This window comes from Pongo pygmaeus, chromosome 6, assembly GCF_028885625.2.
Source record: "Pongo pygmaeus isolate AG05252 chromosome 6, NHGRI_mPonPyg2-v2.0_pri, whole genome shotgun sequence".
NCBI classification, from domain to species: domain Eukaryota; kingdom Metazoa; phylum Chordata; class Mammalia; order Primates; family Hominidae; genus Pongo; species Pongo pygmaeus.
Window position 1 is genome coordinate 85,499,012 of NC_072379.2, and position 20,818 is coordinate 85,519,829.

The following is a 20,818-nucleotide window of genomic DNA, read 5'->3' on the forward strand; positions in this document are numbered from 1 at the left end:
TGCCCTGTCACCCAGGCTGGAGTGCAGTGGCACGATCTCAGCTCACTGCAGTCTCTGCCTCCTGAGTTCCAGCGATTCTCCTGCCTCAGCCTCCCGAGTAGACTAGCTGGGATTATAGGCGCATGCCACCACGCCCAGCTAATTTTTGTATTTTTAGTAGAGACGGGGTTTCATGATGTTGACCAGGCTGGTCTCGAACTCCTGACCTCAGGTGATCCGCCTGCCTCAGCCTTCCAAAGTGCTGGGATTACAGGCGTGAGCCACTGTGCCCGGCCTCTACTCCAAATTCTAAGTACTATACTGTTTTGGTTTTAAATATCATTTTTGGTTAAAGGGCCCCATTTAAATTGTTTAAATGAAATAAATACATCCAAAGTAAATACACTGTGAAAAATACATTTTAATCCAAAAGTTTTGAATATTAGCACTTAGTTATTTACAATCAATTTCACTATACCCTTTGTGAATAAAGAGATAATTATGTACGTGTAGCTACCTACAGTTGTTTCTTTCCAACTCAAACACCATAACTATGTGGAAAAAGGGTAAGAGTTAAAGCTGCTGCAGCTCAAAATCATTACAATCAACTTAGATTCTGCAAATTTTCCCAGGGTTGAAAAATGCTGGTTAAATCAGGACAAAAGAGGAGGCAAGTGAGTACACCCCACTCCTCTCCCATTTTACGTGTTGCTCCCTTACTTAACTGGCAAAGACCTGCACCTGAATTCTAGACAATTTCATATACAACAGGCCTCTTATTACGGGTCCATAGCAGATGGTTTAGGGTAGATGTTTTAAAGATATCAATGCTAATGGCCTACCAATGACTTTCATGACCTCCCAATATTCGTTTTAATGGTAGTCAAGAAACTATCAAGCAGGAAGCCTGATCTCAACATGTTTCCTCTGTGGCTTTGGTGAAGCTGACTATCTGCAGTATAAAATCTTATGGTTTGATCGAAGTCTCATTTTTGACTAGAAACAGTAAAGAGCAGCTTTATTAAGATCAATGGAATGGTTCTGAATGCCTGTTTGCTACAGAAGGATTAAATGAAAGTTTTTTCTTTTTTTTTTTTTTTTTTTTGAGACAGAGTCTTGCTCTATCACCCAGGCTAGAGTACAGTGGCACGATCTCAGCTTACTGCAATCTCCACCTCCCGACTTCAAGCAATTCTCCTGCCTCAGCCTCCCGAATAGCTGGGATTACAGGCATGCACCGTAACACCCAACTAATTTTTGTATATTTAGTAGAGACAGGGTTTCATCATGTTGGCCAGGCTGGTCCTGAACTCCTGACCTCAAGTGATTCCACTCAGGCCTCCCAAAGTGCCAGGATTACAGGCGTGAGCCACTGCGCCTGGCCTAGATGAAAGTTTTTAAAAGCCTGGGCTAATAAAATCATCCACCAATCATTTTTCTTATGGTTAAAGCAGCCAAAAAGCTGTCACAGCATTTTTGAGATGAGAACATAAGGCTTGTGTGGCTTTATGATAGATACTGTCATTTTATTTGATTAAGCCCTTGGTCAGTCATCTATACCTTAATTAATATTTTGTTCTTATAGAAAAATACAATCCATTTTATGAGTTTCTAGAAATAAATAATGGAGAAAAATAGATACTACCTGTTCCTAATGGTCTCTCTGGAAATTACAGCTTTTGCCTAGGAAGATACACATATAGAACATAATTTAAGTTCAAAATATATTTCATTATATTCTATCCCTTTTAATTTTTTGTTTGTTTTTTTGAGACGGAGTCTTACTCTGTCACCCAGGCTGGAGTGCAGTGGCACGATCTCTGCTCACTGCAACCTCCGCCTCCTGGGTTCAACCAATTCTCTTGCCTCAGCCTCCCGAGTAGCCGGGACTACAGGTGTGCGCCACCACGCCTGGCTAATTTTTGTATTTTTAGTAGAGACAGGGTTTCACCATGCTGGCCAGGCTGGTCTCGAACTCCCAACCTCAGGCGATCCATCTGCCTCAGCCTCCCAAAGTGCTGGGATTAAAGGCGTGAGCCACTGTGCCTAGAGTTTTTTGGTTTTTTTTTTTTTTTTTTTTCGAGACAAGAGTCTCACTCTGTTGCCCAGGCTGGAGCACAGCGGTGCAATCTTGGCTCACTGCAACCTCCACCTCCTGGGTTTAGGCGATTCTCCTGCCTCAGCCTCCCAAATAGCTGGGATTACAGGCACATGCCACCACACCTGGCTAATTTTTGTATTTTTAGTAGAGACGGGGTTTCGCCATGTTGGCCAGGCTAGTCTCGAACTCCTGACCTCAGGCGATCCACTTCCTGACCTCAGGTGATCTGCCTGCCTCGGCCTCCCAAAGTGCTGGGATTACAGGCATAAGCCACTGTACCTGGCCTTATCCCTTTTAATTTTCTAAGTGACCAGTAGTAAACAATCTAATGATTACTAGGTAGTAGGAAAAAAACTTTTTAGTCACTTTTCCAGCTAAGAATTTCATTTAAAGATACCTATGACACATCTTGTGGTACTAAGAATATTAGAGAACTGGAAATCCAGTTTTTTTGTGGTTTTTTAAGAGAGAGAATCTGACTCCATTGCCCAGCTTGGAGAGCAGTGGTGCAATAGCTGGGGCTACAGGCGTGAGCTACCACACCAGGCCTGGAAACCCAGTTTTAATTTGTGAACTACAAATGGTTGGCAACTGTTTCCTTAATTGTTATTGCAGGAGTAGGCCCAACATGAGTCCATATGTAGCCCTTCTCTGGTCTGGTGGGAACTGTGGGAAATGGTGATGACCGTGACTTGAAATACTCAGAAGGTGCATGACAAACAAATTCCAAGTATTCCATCTTCCTTGGAAGATCTTCCTCTGGCCCTGGAAGGCAGCCAAGGGAAAGGTTAAATACATTTTTGACCACATATATCATTTTCATAAGATGTTAAAATTTCTAGACACTGGGAGAGACCACTCTGGGAGCAACCTGACATTAGCCCTTGAAACATGCATTACTTTGAAATTATTCATTTTTTCTTCTTTAACGGCTTAAAGAATATGGCATTCTCCCAAAAACAGTGATTGAAGACTTGCATCATGTTTATTTTGTACCCATACTGTTCTAAGTTTACACATATCAATACCTTCATTCCTCACAGCAACCTTCTGAGGTAGGCACTATTATTATTCTCATTTTACATATGAGGAAAGCGAGGCAACAGAGACTTAAGAAATTTGCCAAAGTCACACGGCTGGTAAATGGCAGGCTGTGAACCCAGACAGTCTGGCTCCAAAACTGGTGTTCTGACCTCATGCCATGCTGCCTTGCTGTGGGACAAGGATGCATATCAGAATCTGGGGATTAGAAAGAGGAGGCAGTAGAGGAATCCCGAAGGTGATTCTGATACATCACTGCCTCTGCTGGGATCCTGATCCATAGATAAGGTAAATAAAAATTCCATGTACTTATAAGCAGAAGGCTAGAATTGTTTGGTAATGTATCAAACTTGACATATAGGTGAGAATAACAGTGGTATATTATTTGTCCCTGGAGTTCTCTCCAAAAGAACACTTATGCTTGTTCTCAGGTTGCAAAAGTAATGATGCATGCTCACTAGAGAAAGATTAAAAAGTCTGAAGTAACTTTAAAAATCTGAAAACTTTTAAAATTGTATTAATCAGTAAATTCTTGTGAGTCTATGTCAAAACTGTTTTGGCAGCTTTGAAATTAACAAAAGCACAGCAGCTGCCATTTCAACTATCAGCCTTTATACTATAAAGGCCTAAGATGACATGTGTAGCATGCAGAGGCATGCATACTGAGAATTTGCAAGTATGGGATAACTGGGATAGTTCTTTTCTAAATTATTTTTGAATAGGTTTGTATAAATAAGTAACCTAAATAACCTAGTTCCTGAGCAATAAATTCTTGTAGTACAGTTTAACCCTGGGTCACTCTAAAAAAATCTTATCCATATCACTTCTTAGTAGATGCACATTGCTCTAACTCAAAATAACTGATAGCACTCACACTCCAGCTACATAAAATGCCTCATATTTTCTATAAAGCTCTCTAATTTTTTTGTACTTAATAATACTCATGCTTTTTTTGTTATGGACTGAATTGCATCCCCCCCCGCCACCCTCCAAATTTATATGTTGAAGCCCTAATCCCCAATGTGATGGTACTTGGAGATGAGACCTTTAGGGAGGCAATTAAGGTTAAATGAAACCATAAGGGTGGGGCCCTCATCTGACAGAAATGGTGTTCTTATAAAAAGAGACACCAAAGAGCTCTCACTCCATGAAAGGCCATGTGAGGACACAGCAAGAAGGTGGCCATCTACATGCCAGGAAGAAAAGCCTCCCCAGAAATCCGTGTTGCCAGCACCTTGATGTTGGACTTCAGCCTCCAGAACTGTGAGAAAGTGACTTTCTGTTGTTTAAGCCACTCAGTCTGTGATATTTTGTTCTGACAGCCCAAGCTGACTAACACACTCTTTTACATACTATTGGAGAGTTAACTAAGTTAAAAAAAAAAAACCTGTGCCACTTGTCAAACTTACCTATGATATAGGAGGCGGGATCAAATTGGTCTCTGGGGCTAGAGAGGGTAGGAATGAGCCACGTCAGTGCTGCACTCTTCTCGCAATACTGGTCCTGGATAAAACCTCTGATTTGAGCGTAGTAGGGCTTTCCATCTTGTTCATCAATCACAGAAACAACATCACCAATTTGGTAATATACTCCCTGGGGGAAAGAGAAGATAATCCCACATTGAAAATAAAAATAGAACATCACAGCTATGAGCGAACCTTAATAGGTAAGCAAGTTTTCAAAGTGGTCAGTAAAAGGTGTTCGAGATAGTCTAATGTATCAGTGTTTATATGTTTGGTGCCAATTCTAAAGTTGTTTCACTTTTGAGTGAAAATTATACATACACATGCGAGGGTGCATATATGACAGTTTACATCTAGAGAAAACATTTGTTCATAAAGTATTTTGATTTTATATTGCCGTAATACCATCCCTACTTTTTAAAAAATAGACTTTATTTTTTACAGAGGTTTTAGATTTGGAGCAAAATTGAGCAGAAGTAGAGAGATTTCCCATATACTCCCTGCCCCCACACATGCACATCCTCCCCTATTATCAATAACCCCCTCCCACCACTAGAGTGGTGCACTTGTTACACGGATGAACCTACACTGACACAGCATCATCAAAGACCAGAGTTCACATTAGGGTTCACTCTTGGTGCTATGTATTCTATGGGGTTGGGCAAATCTATAATGACATGTACCCACCATTACAGTATCATACAAAGACTGTACCCACCATTACAGTATCATACAAAGACAAAGTATTAATAGTTTCACTGCCCTAAAAATCCTCTGTGCTCCGTACTATCCCTACTTTGTTAGCCACAGTCATGAAGCAGTAGTGAGGTTAAACGGCTTGCTGAAAGCCATAGAGACTGCAGCCAAAGCTCCTACATCAGCTCAGCAGTCTTTCTCTGTACTGTCTAGAAAATCATGCTGATTTGGTAAGAATGCATTCTACATGCCACCCTCCCCAACCATCCACTCAAAGAAAATAGATACCATGAATTCAAACCAAAACAAATTCAAACCAAAAATAATCTTTGGATTATAGTCTTCAGGATATGTTTACCTCAACCTACTGTACATCTCCTAGACTCACTGCTGCCTTTCTCTTCCACTCCCAGTTGAGTTTTATATCCTTCCACAACAGGACTACTAGTATTTCTGGCATTCAAGGCTTTGTGTCTCATTCATTTCTGTTCCACTTTATACCCAACTAACTAATGTGTACATGTCCTGTGTTAAATCTTCCCTATGACTCTGGTATCCATCCTATGTCCTCTTCTCTGGGTCTTGAGCTGGAAATAATCTCTCCTCTGATCACCTATAATGGTTGATCCAAATCTTTATGACATCCAGCACCTCCTTAAGTGGGTATAGTTCTTGGTAAGATATACTGTCCTTGACTACGGGAACAGTGTAATTCATTGCTGCTTCCCTTGAAACAGGGACTTGGCAGCAGGTAAAGCTGTAGGAATGTGTACCTCAACCATAAAAACACTTTTGAGGAAATACTTCCAGTAACTGAACTGTAAGGCCAGGAGTTTTTTCCTGGTGGACCCTTTATCCAAGTGTCTGAGGGTGGCTGTTTCATCTGGGTCACTATGGATGGGTCTGGTCTATGCAGGCCACAGTCTGCTACTTGCTAGTTCCAACCCATCAATAGCTGGTCCTTCCTCCCAGCCATTAGTCCAAAGTTATTTATCATATAAATAGTTTGCATTTATGGTTTGCTTTGTCCACATGTATAATCAATATTCCCAAATTCTAAATGAGAATACTTGCTTATCATAGGCTTATTATGCATACCACAGCATATTCAAATGTATGCTGAATGAGTATGAATCCAGAACATCTGCTTTCATAGTGTGAAGGCAGAAATGCAAAGTAAAGACGATGTCTTAGTGAAAGATTCCAGTGGTAGGCAGTGTCTGGCACATAGTAGGTATTTATTAATATGTGCTGTGTGGTATACATATATATAACACCAAACAGGACTAAGTCACTGATCTGAGTAGTCTCCTCATTTGCTGAGAGGATTCAAGGTTTCTGGTGGAGAAAAGGGGTCCACACGAGAACAGCACTATTTTAGGCATCATCAGATCTGAGTTCATGGAGTTGTTCTGCCACTGCCATGCTCCAGGGAGGCCACTCAGCCATTCTGGGTCTTGGGTGGTCACACTCTTGGCCGTGATCCCCAGTGGCTCCCACTCAGGCTCCTCTTGCATGCCTGATCTGGGCTCTAGCTCAGTGGCTGGCAGTGACCTCTTGAACTTGCCACCATGGTGCTGCCTGCCAGTGGCACTGCTGTGATAGCCACTATAATACTGGGCATTTGCAACATTACTTGACTACTTTGTTGGATTATTGTCCTTATCATTTAATAAACATGGGTGGCAGACAACAATACGAAAGTACAGACAGTCACAATAACAGGTCCCACACACCTTTCCACGGAGGCACACATGGAAATCGTTAGTACACTAAACCCGTAGCTCAACAAGTTGCTTCTGGCCTTAATCTGTAAACTGTGAAGGTAATGCACAAATATGAAGATGTGTGATAACTCCTACTATTCATTGAGTGCTTACTCTGCTAAGCGCTTAACACATATGATTTCATTTGACCCACTGAGGTAGTAACCATTTACAATTCCTATTTTACAGATGAGACATTAGAGAGATTGGTCCTCATCACATAGCCAGTCACTTGCTAAAGCTGTAGAGCCAGGAACTATGCTCTAGGCTTAAGCTCTGGCATGAGACTGCCTCCCTCCATGACTTGTTGGCTATGTGATCTTGGACAAGTTAATTAACCTCACTGTGCCTCAATGTTCTCATCTAGAAAATGGGGATAGTAGTATCCACCTCATAGAGTGAACTGAATGAAATAAAGCATGCAAAATGCTCAGCCACTGATACATAGCGACTGTTTGCTAAACTTTAGATATTTTATTAACAATGTATTAAATGTTGGAAAAATAAGAGAGATGTTTGCCTTTGTACAGACTTTTTGTTGTTGTTGGTTTTTCCCAGCCCTGCTGAGGAATGCCAGTGTACCCCTGTGGGGAGGAACAGACTTCGACTATATAGATTGTGGGCTTAAAAAAAGTATACTTAAGGGCATAATCACTTGAGTTTCTCAGTCCACCTGGGTCAAGTATAAAGCACTAACTCATACCACTGTCCACTAAATGACAGTTCAGATCCCAAAACACCAAACAGCCTTCAATGATTGCTGCCTGTGCTGTGCCAGGCCTGCCAAGCCTTGGGAGTCTATGTTCTAATTCCTTTCCTAAGACTTCTGGTTTAAACACAACATCTGTCACTTCTCTCATTGAGGTATCAGATGTCCATGGACTTTGGACCTAGGAAACCTGACCTCCTCATTCTTTTATCAAAACATCTTGGAATTCCTCTCACTATGGATTTCTAGTAGGTGTTAATCCTCACTACTGCCCTTACTCAGCTCAACTCCACTTAAAGGCATTTTAGAATCTCTGGGCCTACTCTACCCATTTGACACCACAGTCGACAACCTCTACTAGTCCAAATCCTGTCTCTGTCCTTCTCATTCTTCAATGCCATCACACTAACGACTCAGTCTTCCATGGCTCCACGCTATACAATCAGCATTTTAAGAATAATTCCTACAATCTACACTAAAAAAAAATACTTAAGATCCTCACATCATGTGTCAGTAGGCACTTTCTCCTCCCACTTCAGCTCTAGATGAGATGTTTTAATAACAGCCACTTATGGGGGAAAACAGCTAAGAAGGGAACAAAAAGTATAATCACACCTTATACAAATGAAGAGTAGCAGAGACCTTTAGACTAATCCAACATTTTAGTGGCACATTACCCACTAGGCCCAACTCTTCCTTCAGTAACTCTACAAAAGCTTACCTTGTAGAAGATTGATTCTGCGGTGATTATAGTGGAAACTGACTCAGGAGCTTTGATGGGCTATGAAAATACAAAAAACATTAGCACATTCATAGTATGTATGTGTCTACGGCATTTTCCCAGCCCTATGAGAGTTCTGCAATTTGAGAAATACTAAAATGTATTGTTTGGTGACAAGAACTGCAATAAAAAGATAAATGATTTTCTGAATGTTGTGGCAAAGCAGTCTATTTCCACTGCAATTTCTGCTACTATTAGCTTAAAAATTGCTGAGACAAAGGACAAGCTTCTGATTATGCTGCTGAGATCTAATGCAAAGTCCTCTCAGAGCTTCACTACACATAAACATTCCAGTTATAAAAATGTACCTGCTCTAATAGCCTGAGCATGACAGAATGCAAGTAATAAAAAATATACAGATGAATACAAAGTGAAAAAGTGTCTCCTGGAAGACATTTTCCAACTCAACTATGGAACTAGCCATAATACTCAACAGCGGTTTTCTAGCAAGCTGGAACTAAGGCTTTAGAAACTTTGAGAGTTCTTAGTAATTTGCTACCACCCAACCATTTTTGAAATCTCTACTAAAGCTTCAATACATACTTTTATGCCACAACATAGAAAGTAGGCCTCACCAGATGTGTCTTGCTTAGTACCATTGAAGAAAGGGTTGCAGAGAAACAATAATGAAATAATTGCTGAGAACACAGTATATCATACTTAAAAGGAAAAAAATGTGCATATGTGATACAAATATCAACAACATGTTTTGTGTAATCAACAAATGCTTCACTTAACTAAACTATAAAAATCTTAAATAAATTAGAAGCAACTACTCTGAATAAGAAAATACTTTGGGGAAGGGAACATCACACACTGGGGCCTGTCGGAGATGGGGGGCAAGGGGAGGGAGAGCATTAGGATAAATATCTAATGCATGTGGGGCTTAAAACCTAGATGATGGGTTGATAGGTGCAGCAAATGACCATGGCACGTATACCTATGTAACAAACCTGCACATTCTGCACATGTATCCCAGAACTTAAAGTAAAATTTTTTAAAACTCACTAAATTAAATTAAAAAAAAAAAAGAAAATAGTCTGCCATCTGCATAAGTCTACTGCAGGGTCCCTTTGTGTTTTAGAAATAAATATGCCCAACTTCAGAAAAGTCTTTACGGGTAAGTTGAACATTCCTGTTCTGAAAGAAAAGAATATCATACTGAGACTTAAAAAAAATAGTCTATAATGCACTGTCCACTGTGTTTGAACATTATCCCTTGTTTATAAAAACTGAGAATTTAATTGCAATAAAAATATGCTTTCAACTATTTCCAGCACAGGTCTTTCAACAATCTCTTTTCTTAGAGCAGAAGAGGAGATAAGGCTTAGCAAAATTTTTGACTCATATTCATCAAATACATCATCATCATAAGTCAGTAAGATACATTTTCTGGGGCTTTAACAACAAATAAATATGCAAATGATGAGTTCCAGTGTTAATATTTACTTAGATTTTTAAAGAATGAAAAAAAAAAACTTTTCTTAGTGTACCTGGCCATATCAAGAACCATAATCTCTCCTCTTCCTTTCCATAGAGAACCCCAAAAAATGGGCTCAAGGTTGATGTTTCTTTTAAACCCATATTTTATATTTTCCAGGGGAAAAAATAAAAGCTAAAAAAAAAAAAAAAAAAAAGGAAAGTATTATTAACTTTATAAACAGTGAGCCTCCTGCAACAGAGCTCATTCCCTTTTGGGGAATCTGGACCACTCCCCATAATACTAAGGAAGGGCTACCAAGGGCAGAGTCCAAGTTCAATGGTGAGAAATGAAGGCAGTGGCAGGATACACACAACGTCATTACAGTAAAAGGCACTGTCCACAAATATCTTACATTTTTCAATTTAAATATATGTCTTCTCCCTTTTCCTTTGGTGGAGACTTTCTTTTCAGCAGCTGGAGCAGATTTGTATTTAGTGTTTCTGAGCCGAGCAGACCTCCTGTGAATTTCCTGCTTACTCTGTTACACAAACAAATTAAAGAACAAAAAGAGAAGTAAAAAGTGCATAAAGGTTGCAATACAATCATCTTACAAGGATCCCAGAGTACGTACTTTATAAGAGCATTTAACAATTAAGAGTGCGCTTTTACTTTTCAAGAGAGGTAATTACAGCAACCAGGCTAAGTAAAACCGGAAGTTCAGCACCCGGAATCTCGGAGCTCGCTGGACAGGCGTCTCCAGAGCCTCCAAAAGGTGTGAGCTGCTTGTAATAGGGCAGGAGTCTTGACCAAGACAAACACTATTCATTTGTTGTGTCTACAATAGAGAAAAACACTAAACAACTTTACTCCCTAAGGCCAGAGAACGTAGTAGGTTATGGCGCCCCCTGCAACGGAATACTTAAGCTGCCATTTACAATAATGACATAATAATCTTACTTCATAACCTGATATAACAAAACCTTTAACAAGGAATGAGGTCCAGCGCCTGCATTTGTGGCATGACACTGTATACGACTGTGCAGACATGTGTATATTGAGATTTTCTTAAGGGCTTTACATCTTGGTTCTTATTGCTTTGAATTTCTTACAATAACAGGTGCTTCGGGATGGGCCAAACGAAAGATCTCAGTAGGAGGTGGGGAGGGGCGTTCCAGCCGGCAGGAGCACGGAGATCCGGGATGCCCACGCCCGCCCGCTCCCAGCCAGCCCGTCCCCGCCCGCCTAGCGCCTGGTCGGCCTCCGCCGGCGGCAGGGGCCGGAGGAGCTCACCTGCTTGCCGCCCCCGCCCCCGTTGCTCTGCGGAGGGGTGGCGGAGGTGCTGGCGAAGGTCGCCGCGCCGAAGCCGCCGCCGCCGCTGCCCCCAGTCCCTCCAGCCGCCCCCGAGCCTGCGCCCCCGCTGCCCGCGCCGCCCCGGCCAGTGCAATGATGGCAGAGGATCTCCCCCTGCGCTCCCTTCTTCCACATGGAGGACGACGTGGTCTTGCATACACTGCAGGTGGGCTTCAGGCCCAGCGGCATGGTGGCCGGCTCGGGCGGCCCCCGCGGGCGCAGAGACACGGGAATGGCGGACGGTAGCCCGGCCGCCCCCTGGTCGGCCCGCCACTCCCGGCGATAGGAAGAGCGGTGAGGGCGTCGGCACCGAGCTGCCGGTGAAGGGACCAGGCCGCTGGCGCTGCCCCGTGGAGGCGGGAAGCGGGTTCCGCCGGCTCCGCTGGCTCGGCGCCCAGCACCAACCCCAAGAGGCCCGAGGCACTGGGAAGCAAGACGGGGAACGGGATCTGGCCGGCGGGGACGCGGAGACTTCCGGCGGTGAGCTGGCCCCAGGGCCCCGCAGCCCGACCGCCTGACCGGAAGTGCAGCACCCGGAATTACTGGGAGCTTGCTGCAGTTCCGCTTGCTGTCGCCTAGGGGCGCGGTTCTCAAACTTTTTGGTCTCAGGCCTAGAATTTGCCAAGTAAAATACAGGACGCCCAATTAAATGTGACTTTCAGGTAAACGACGAACAATTTTTTTAGCGTGAGTGTATCCCATGCAATAATGGTTTATCCGAGAGGCGTTTAACTGGGGGTCCTATATTTTTATGTGCTAAATCTGGCAATCCAGGTCTGGCGTGGTGGCTCACGCCTGCAATCCCAGCACTTTGGGAGACCAAGGCCGACGGATTACTCGAGCTCAGGAGTTCGAGATCAGCCTGGCCAACATGGTGAAACCCCTTCTCTACTAAAAATAAAAAAATTAGCCGGGCTCAGTGGCGGGCCCTGGGGTAATCCCAGCCACCCTGGAGGCTGCGGCAGAAGAATCTCTTGAGCGCGGGCGGTGGAGGCTGCAGTGAGCCAAGATCGCGCCATGGCACTCCAGCCTGGGGGATAGAGTGAGACTCCGTCTCAAAAAAAAAAAAAAAAAAAAAATCTGGCAATCTTACTTAGGACCCCTTTACACTCTTAAAAATTATAATTTGGATATCCCCCTACACCTCCCCCACGTCTATGCTTTTGTTTAGTTGAATTCAGAGCATGCCATTTACGGACATCGACAAAGGGTTCAGAAAATGCCATCCACTGGCATTTATGTATTAGAAATTGAAATTGAGACATTTTACAGCCTAAGATGTCAAATGCACATTCTTCAGCCATTGGGTAATATCGTTGCAAGTCCTGTGGACTCTGAAGAGTATACCGATGAGAGAATGCGGAGAAAATCGAATAGCTGGCTGTTATTCAATTCAAAACTGTTGGAAAACAGTTTTGGCTCTGAGGACCCAGCAGTTGACAAACAGCAGGCCTGGGACAAGAGCAGTATGAGAAGTCAGATCGCCTCTTTTAATGTCACTAGTCAGTACAGGCCTTGCCAGACAAATAAGTCTCTCCTCGGCCTCACCTGGAAGAACATGCCCTCTCTTCATGATCCTGGGTTTCCTAGACTTAGTATCCTTGGAAAGGTCTTGATGAATATATTGTGGTGGGAAGCAGTGGGGAGAAACAAATGCCTATTATGTCGCAAAACCACATTTAGTGCTTATAACAACCTTGGAATGAGATATTATCAGATTTTACTGTTAATTGGTAATCAACGGAGGCACTTGTATGTGGACTGGCTGTCATTATAGCTGCTGCTCTTGGCACCAATTTCGAGGAGGGCTTTGGAGCAGCCCTCTGGGGTGTGGGTTGTGGCTCAGTCACCCCACCCTGTAAATCTCAGTTTCCCTAACAGTAAAAATAAGTTTCCAGGACGGTTATGGGGATTAGGGCCAACTGTAAAAGTGGTTGAGGAGACTAAGTAAAGAGTGTTGTCTCATTTTAGAACAACGCTGAAGGTGTTTAGAGCCTGCCATCCTAAAATATGCCACTTTGGCATATTGATTCTTCTGAGCCGGAGGCAATGGAGCAAAAACAGATGCAGGGAAGGCTGTCTGACCACCCTCTTTCTGTTTGAAGCGGAACATAAAAGTTCCCTTGTGAAAGGTGCCCTTTCTATACCAGGAAGAGGAGGATATTATTGCCAGAGGCAGAGTTGCCACAGAGAAGAATCTACAAACAAAACCTTACAAAAATTTGTAACCCATATTTTCCATTAACTTTCTACATACGGTTCTTAGTCACTTTCCCACAATTTGCCAGCCTTAGCCCAAGCCCCTTTGTCTTGTCACATCTCTGCAATTTATTATTTTTTGTTTAAAAGGACATATAAGCTTTCAGGCCTAGTAACTTCTACGGGTCTTTATTTTTCTTACAAAGGCTCTTGTGCATGTACAAAAATATTAAAACTATTATGCCTTTTCCAGTAAATCTGTCTTATGTTAGTTTAATTCCCATGCCCAGCCACAGAACCAAAGAGGTGAGAAGAGGCCAGGCATAGTGGCTCATGCCTGTAATCCCAGCACTTTGGGAGGCAGAGGCAGGTGGATCACCTGAGGTCAGGAGTTCAAGACCAGCCTGGCCAACATAGCGAAACCCCATCTCTACTAAAATTACAAAAAATTAGCTGTGTGTAGTGGCAGGCACCTGTAATCCCAGCTACTCGGGAGGCTGAGGCGGGAGAATCGCTTGAACCTGGGAGGCAGAGGTTGCAGCCTGGGCGACAGAGCGAGAGACTCCATCAAAAAAAAAAAAAAAAAAAAAGTGAGGAGGAAGTTTTTCCTCACCTACAGTGTGAGGAAATCTAGGCACTTGATTTCCATGCTCCTGAATGTCTCTCCATTTGGGAACATATACCTCTCCTTGCAACTCATCTGCAAGTGACTCCCTCTCATTCACTGAAAACTTTGGCCCATAACTCACCAGCTTCCTCTCCACTACAAGACACTGCCATGGATCAGGTCAATATCCACATGTACAATTGTCCCTCAGTATCCATGGAGGATTGATTCCAGGACTCCTGATGATACCAAAATCAACAATCCATAAATGCTCAAGTCCCTTATATAAAATGGCATAGAATTTGCATATAACCTATGCACACCCTCCTGTGTGCTTTAAATCATCTCTAGATTACTTATACCAAATATGAAATAAATGCTATATAAATAGTTCCTATACTGTATTGGTTTATTGTTATTGTCATATTGTTCATATTTATATTTATCTATTTTTGAGAATATTTTCGGTCTGTGGTTGGTTGAGTTTGTGGATGTGGAACCCATGGCTGTGGAGGGCCAACTGAATAACCACCCAACAGCAGGCTTCTCAACTCTTCCTCATTCCACTCATCTTCATCCTCTGTCCTTGTCAGCTCCCCAGTCCCTGGCTGCTGTATCCTCTAATCTTCTTAGATGATTAGGAAGATTTACGATTTACATTTTTTTCCTTGCAAGTCCTTTTTTTTTTTTTTTTTTTTGGAAATCGTGCTTCCTTTTGAGTACTTAATTCACACTGTTTCCTCTCTTGGATGCTACTATGGTAACAGTCAGGTCCTCACCTCTCAAGAACATTGCATCTGACCAGACTGAGAGGCAGCGTGAAAGCCAGCCTAAACATGGGCCCCAAACCAGGGTTTTTGGAATCACAAGGAACAGCAAAAACCAGCCTTTCCCTTCACTTAGAAAGGGACTGTGAATAGGAAGGCCCCAATCTCCACCATCCAAACAGAAAACCAAGAGCTCAGTGCCAACATGGAAACCAAAATGTATCAGGAATGAAGTACAGTACCCCCTCACATACTCAAGGTCAAGATGGGTTTGGGGAAATACCTATCTGACCATCTGGCCTCTTCTAGTAGGCATGGCCCCACACCAGCATTTTCAAAAGAAGATGTTTTCATTCTTCTTACATTTTCTAAAGGGGTATAAAATCTACTAAAAGGGATATAATAACTCAGAGTAAATCAGCTCACTCACAAGAATCATTCCTGGATAATCATTTTTGGTTGCTGAGGTTATTCAGCACATTACTTCAAAGTGGCAAAATTCAGGGCAATCTGAGAAAAGAGAATTAAAAAGTGGTGGGCACATTTGCTGACATGTTTATGTAGGACGCACATAACATAACTCCCATTTTTTTCAGTGTGTATGTCAAGAGGCCAAGACCCCTGATCATCAAAATAAGTTATTTTGTGCATTACAGTGCACAGGACAACAGAGGGAATGACACTTTCTTGGAGGGTGTTGCAGGAATTCAGGGACCCCGAACGGAGGGACCGGCTGGAGCTGCAGCAGAGGAACATAAATTGTGAAGATTTCATGGACATTTATCAGTTCCTAAATAATACTTTTATAATTTCTGATGCCTGTCTTTAATCTCTTAATCCTGTTGTCTTCGTAAGCTAAGGATGTGTGTCACCTCAGGACCACTGTGGTAATTGTGTTAACTGTACAAATTGATTGTAAAGCATGTGTGTTTGAACAATATGAAATCAGTGCACCTTGAAAAGGAACAGAATAACAGTGATTTTTAGGGAACAAGGGAAGACAACCATAAAGTCTGACTGCCTGCGGGGTCAGGCAAATATCCATATTTTTCTTCTTGCAGAGAGCCTATAAATGGATGTGCAAGTAGGAGATATATCGCTAAATTATTTTCCTAGCAAGGAATATTAATATTAATAACCTGGGAAAGGAACACATTCCTGGGGAGAGGTCTATAAACGGCCGCTCTGGGAGTGCCTGTTTTATGTGGTTAAGGACTGAGATACGCCCTGGTCTTCTGCAGTACCCTCAGGCTTACTAGGGTGGGGAAAAACTCTGCCCTGGTAAATTTATGGTCAGGCCAGTTCTCTGCTCTCAAACCCTGTTTTCTGTTATTTAAGATGTTTATCAAGACAATATGTGCACTGCTGAACATAGACCCTTATCAGTAGTTCTGCTTTTGCCCTTTGCCTTGTGATCTTTGTTGGACCCTTATCAGTAGTTCTGCTTTTGTCCTTTGCCTTGTGATCTTTGTTGGACCCTTATCAGTAGCTCTGCTTTTGCCCTTTGCTTGTGATCTTTGTTAGACCCTTATTAGTAGTTCTGCTTTTTGCCCTTTGAAGCATGTGATCTTTGTACCTACTCCCTGTTCTTACACCCCCTCCCCTTTTTAAAACCCTTGATAAAAACTTGCTGGTTTGAGGCTCAGACGGGCATCATGGTCCTACAGATATGTGATGTCACCCCCAGCAGCACAGTTGTAAAATTCCTCTCTTTGTACTCTTTCTGTTTATTTCTCAGCCGGCTGACACTTATGGAAAATAGAACCTACTTTCAAATATTGGGGGCAGGTTCTCCCAATAGGAGGTGACTGAAAGGCACTGTGAAAAAGGCCTGTATCACTCTGTAGTGGAAGGACTGGAGCCTGGTGCCTTGTGGCCTTCATTAACTTGTCCCCACCTCTTCTTTGGTTGCAGTGGCCTCAGTGGGAGCAGTTTCTTCTATATGTTCTGTTGACTTCTCCTCTTCTTCCTCCTCATCCCCTTGGGGATAGAGGTCCAGGTATTTCTACGTGCATTCCTGCATGACCCGGAATTCGTCTACACAGTCTTTCACCTTGAGATCCTCTGCACTATAGTGGAAGCAGAAAAAGGCCAACTTGAACTGTTCCCCACAGGGGCTGCTGGCCACTCCCCCAAGGCACGGGCAGTTCCAGTTAATGTCTTCATTTGGCAGCATCAATCCGTGCTGAGTATGGATCATTGGGGTCATCAGCCACCAGCTCTACATTGCTTGGAGTTTTGTGGTCATCTTTGGTCACAAATATGATTCCATCCTTCCCTTCCTGCTGGCAGTAGGACATGGCTGCAGCATATAGACCAGTGCTTAGACTTTGCAGAAGCAGCCACAGCAGCTGCCCCATTTTTTTTACAACCTTTTAAAATTAAGTATGATACACATACTCTAAAGTGTACAACTCATATGTGTATAGTTTAATTATTACAAAGCAATGACACTCAGGCAACCAAATCAAGAAACAGCCATTACTACCAGAAGTCCCCCTCTTGCCCTTTATGGAGAAACAACCACTATCCTGACCTCTAACACCATAGATTTTGTAGATTCCCTTTATCAGTTAGGGAACTTCTTTTCTATTCCTATTTTTATCATGAATGTGTTTAATTTTATCAAATGGCTTTCTCTACAAGATGATCATGTTTTTTTCCCTTTATTAATGTGTGGATTACATAGACAGATTTCTGAATGTTAAATTAACATTGCAATTCCTGGAATGAACCCAACTCGGTTGTGATGTATTATCCCTTTTACATATTGCTAGGTTTTATTTACTACTCTTTTGTTTAAGATTTTTACATCTATGTTCGTAAGTGACACAGACTTGTAATTTTTCTTTCTTGTAATATCTTTGTTGAGTTTTAGCATCAGATTGTGATAGGCAAAGTAAGGACTTTGGATTTTATTTTCAGTGTGACAGGAAACTATCTGAGGTTTTTATATAGTGCTGATAAAAAAAATCTCAGATATTAAAAAGGAAAGAAAGCAATTTAGAAAACAGTACAGAATAAGATGACTTTGTGTAAATTAGAAACTTTTGTGTGTGTGTGTTGCATTTTTTAAGTTGTTAGAACTAAAGCTAAGAATTATTGACAATAGATGTTAACAGGGGTGATAAGGGAGTTTTTGATTTTGTGTTGTTTGACATTTTTTCACCATATGTATGCATTACTTTTATTTAAAAATATAAACAAGAAGAGAAAGTATCAAATGGAAAAGAAGAAAATAAGGGAAGTTTGTTGACCCTAAAACTCTCTCCCAGCCAGAGACAGTAGTGCATAGTGGACAGTACCTGGTTTGAGGGCTAGTGACTGGACCTTGTCTCTGAAGCTCAGTTCATCTGTAAAGAGGATGATATTGTCCATCTTAGGGCTGTGTGAAGATTTCATCAGTTACTATGCTTGGCACATTGTCCTGATTCAATTAATGGGGCTTCTCCAAGCAGCAGTAGCTACAGTATGACAAAATTCTTGTATCTGCTTTTTTTTTTACTCTTAAGAGTGTTAATTAATGAACCTTGTAACATTTAAATCATGCAAATTAGACTGCATGCTGGCACTGACAATCCCCTGGGGAATTTGGCATTCTTCTTTTTCCCTTACTGTGAAATTTAAGGCCATAGGAGGTATTTATTTTTGTGTCCACAGCTTACACACACACCACCATCACCACCACCAGAATTTTCTCAGCCATTCCATAGGTACTAATACATGCTATGTATTAGAGTATAGCATAGCAGTAGTGTATGTGAGGACAAATAAAGACTACTAAATAGAAAAGAAGGTGACTGGGGGGTCAAATGTGGAAGGGAGGGAAATGGGTAGGAGAAAAGAACTTAAGAAGGTGCTGTAATGAAGGCTCCAACTCAACCCCCTGCCCCCTCAGCTGGTACCTCAGGAAGAACAGGAGCCACAGTAGGCCTGGCCAGGAGAGAGCTCACAGACTAACACAATATCTTAGTCCATTTGTGTTGCTGTAACAAAATACCTGAGAATGGGTGATTTATAAAGAACAGAAATTCCTTCCTTCCTTCCTTCCCCTTCCTTCCTTCCCCTTCCTTCCTTCCTTCCTTCTTTCCCTCCTTCCTTCCTTCCTTCCTTCTTTCCTTCCTTCCTTCCCTCCTTCCTTCCCCCTTCCCTTCCCCCTTCCCTTGCCTTCTCTTCCCTCCCCGTCCCTTTCCTTTCTTTTCTTTCTTTCTTTCTTTCTAAGTTTCACTCTTGTTGCCCACGCCGGAGTGCAGTGGCGTGATCTTGGCTCACTGCAACCTCTGCCTCCTGGGTGCAAGGGATTCTCCTGCCTCAGCCTCCCGAATAGCTGGGATTACAGGCACCTGCCATCACACCTGGCTAATTTTTGTATTTTTAGTAGAGACGGGGTTTCACCATGTTGGCCAGGCTGGTCTCAAACTCCTGACCTCAGGTAATCCGCCTATGTCAGCCTGTCAAAGTGTTGGGATTACAGGTGTGAGCCACTGTCCCCAGGCAGAAATTTATTTCTTACAGTCCTGGAGGATGGGAAGTCCAAGATCAAGATGTTAGCAGGTCCAGTATCTAGAGAGAGCCCATTCTTCATAGATGGTGCCATCTAGGTGTCTTCACATGGTAAAAGGGCAGAAATGCAAAAGGGGACAATTGCTAGTTCCTCTAGCCTTTTTATAAGGTTGTTAATCCTGTTCACGGGGGTTCCACTCCCAAAGGCTCTGCCTCTTAATACTATCACATTGGTAATTAAGTTTCAACACCTGAAAATTTGGGGGACACAGAACATAGGATGCAATGAGAGATACTCAGCCTGGACCCAGAGCTCATAGAGACAATTTGGTACCTATGGAATGGCTGAGAAAATTCTGGTGGTGGTGATGGTGGTATGTGTGTAAGCTGTGGACACAAAAATAAATACCTCCTGTGGCCTTAAATTTCACAGTAAGGGAAAAAGTAGAATGCTGAATTCCCCAGGGGATTGTCAGTGCCAGCATGCAGTCTAATTTGCATGATTTAAATGTTACATGGTTCATTAATTAAAACTCTTAAGAGTAAAAAAAAAAGCAGATACATAAAATATGCATGCATATTTTCTATATTTCTATGTTTCCAAAGAGATCACATCCACCACATTTTGTGTCTTGACAAGTATGGGCAGATGTGGAATTCCTTGACTGCGCACCCTTCTCCTGGATGTCTCCCGGGTTGGGCGAACACTGCCACTGAGCCTCTGTTTACGTAACTGTTAAATGAGGAGAGCAAGAGAACATACCCCATAGGGTTGATGTGAGGATTACACAAAGTAGTTCATGTGAAGTTACCAACAACTTTTACATCTAGTAAGTGCCTTGTTAATGTCAACTATGAGGCTGATAAGAAAGAAGAAGGAGGAAGCATTTCTTTTGACTGGATCTTGGTCAAGTCATTAGTTAATACCCCTCACATGTAATCATGTAAATCATGTTCATTACATTTTGGAAAAAATTAACTCAAATTCCCTATTTACATCAGCAAACTAGAGAGAGATACTGAGGACTGGACAGGGAGAAAATGAGAGACTTGTGAAACTGCTAGAAGGTTTGAGGGAGGAGAACCAGGGCAGATATTCCTAGAAACCTTTTGTTTTTTAGTTTCAGGAGGTGCACATGACATTTGTATCTTCCATTGCAGGCACACCTTCTATGTTATAACCTAATGGCACTACTCTCTATGTGGAGTGTGTGCCCCCACAGTTCTCACCCTTGTGCCTTGGCTCAGGGTGTTCTCGGTGCCTGGAATGTGTCTCCTCCCAACTCTTCATACCCAACCCTGACCATCTCTCAAGAATCGGCTCAGACCCATGTTGGAAGTTACATCTCCTTTCCCAACTCCCTGACTTTACATAGCTGTTTGTTTCTTTATCTCTCTTTTTTTTTTCTTCAACTTTTAAGTTCCAGGGTACA

At 42.4% G+C, this 20,818-nt stretch overlaps 1 protein-coding gene and 1 pseudogene across 7 annotated transcripts in view; both read right to left on the minus strand.

Annotated features, from left to right (window-relative positions):
- Nucleotides 1-11,818, minus strand: part of GATAD1 (GATA zinc finger domain containing 1) — a 46,891-nt gene extending 35,073 nt beyond the window's left edge. For 4 of the 7 annotated variants that reach the window (XR_010126951.1, XR_008503540.1, XR_010126950.1 and 1 more), the window contains exons 1-5: nt 11,250-11,818; nt 10,372-10,497; nt 8,477-8,536; nt 4,531-4,714; nt 1,625-1,662 (exon numbers count right to left, since the gene is read on the minus strand). Coding sequence is in view for 2 of the 7 variants with exons in the window: in XM_054493867.2 (XP_054349842.1) it covers nt 2,655-2,845; nt 4,531-4,714; nt 8,477-8,536; nt 10,372-10,497; nt 11,250-11,498 (810 nt within the window). In the remaining 5 variants the exon portion in view is untranslated. Of the gene's footprint in view, nt 1-380; nt 2,846-4,530; nt 4,715-8,476; nt 8,537-10,371; nt 10,498-11,249 lie in introns of those variants that run through there. The other 3 variants (XR_010126949.1, XM_054493869.1, XM_054493867.2) reach the window with 3 other exon arrangements.
- Nucleotides 11,819-16,764: 4,946 nt separating this feature from the next.
- Nucleotides 16,765-17,182, minus strand: LOC129040047 (mitochondrial intermembrane space import and assembly protein 40-like; annotated as a pseudogene).
- Nucleotides 17,183-20,818: the final 3,636 nt, after the last annotated feature.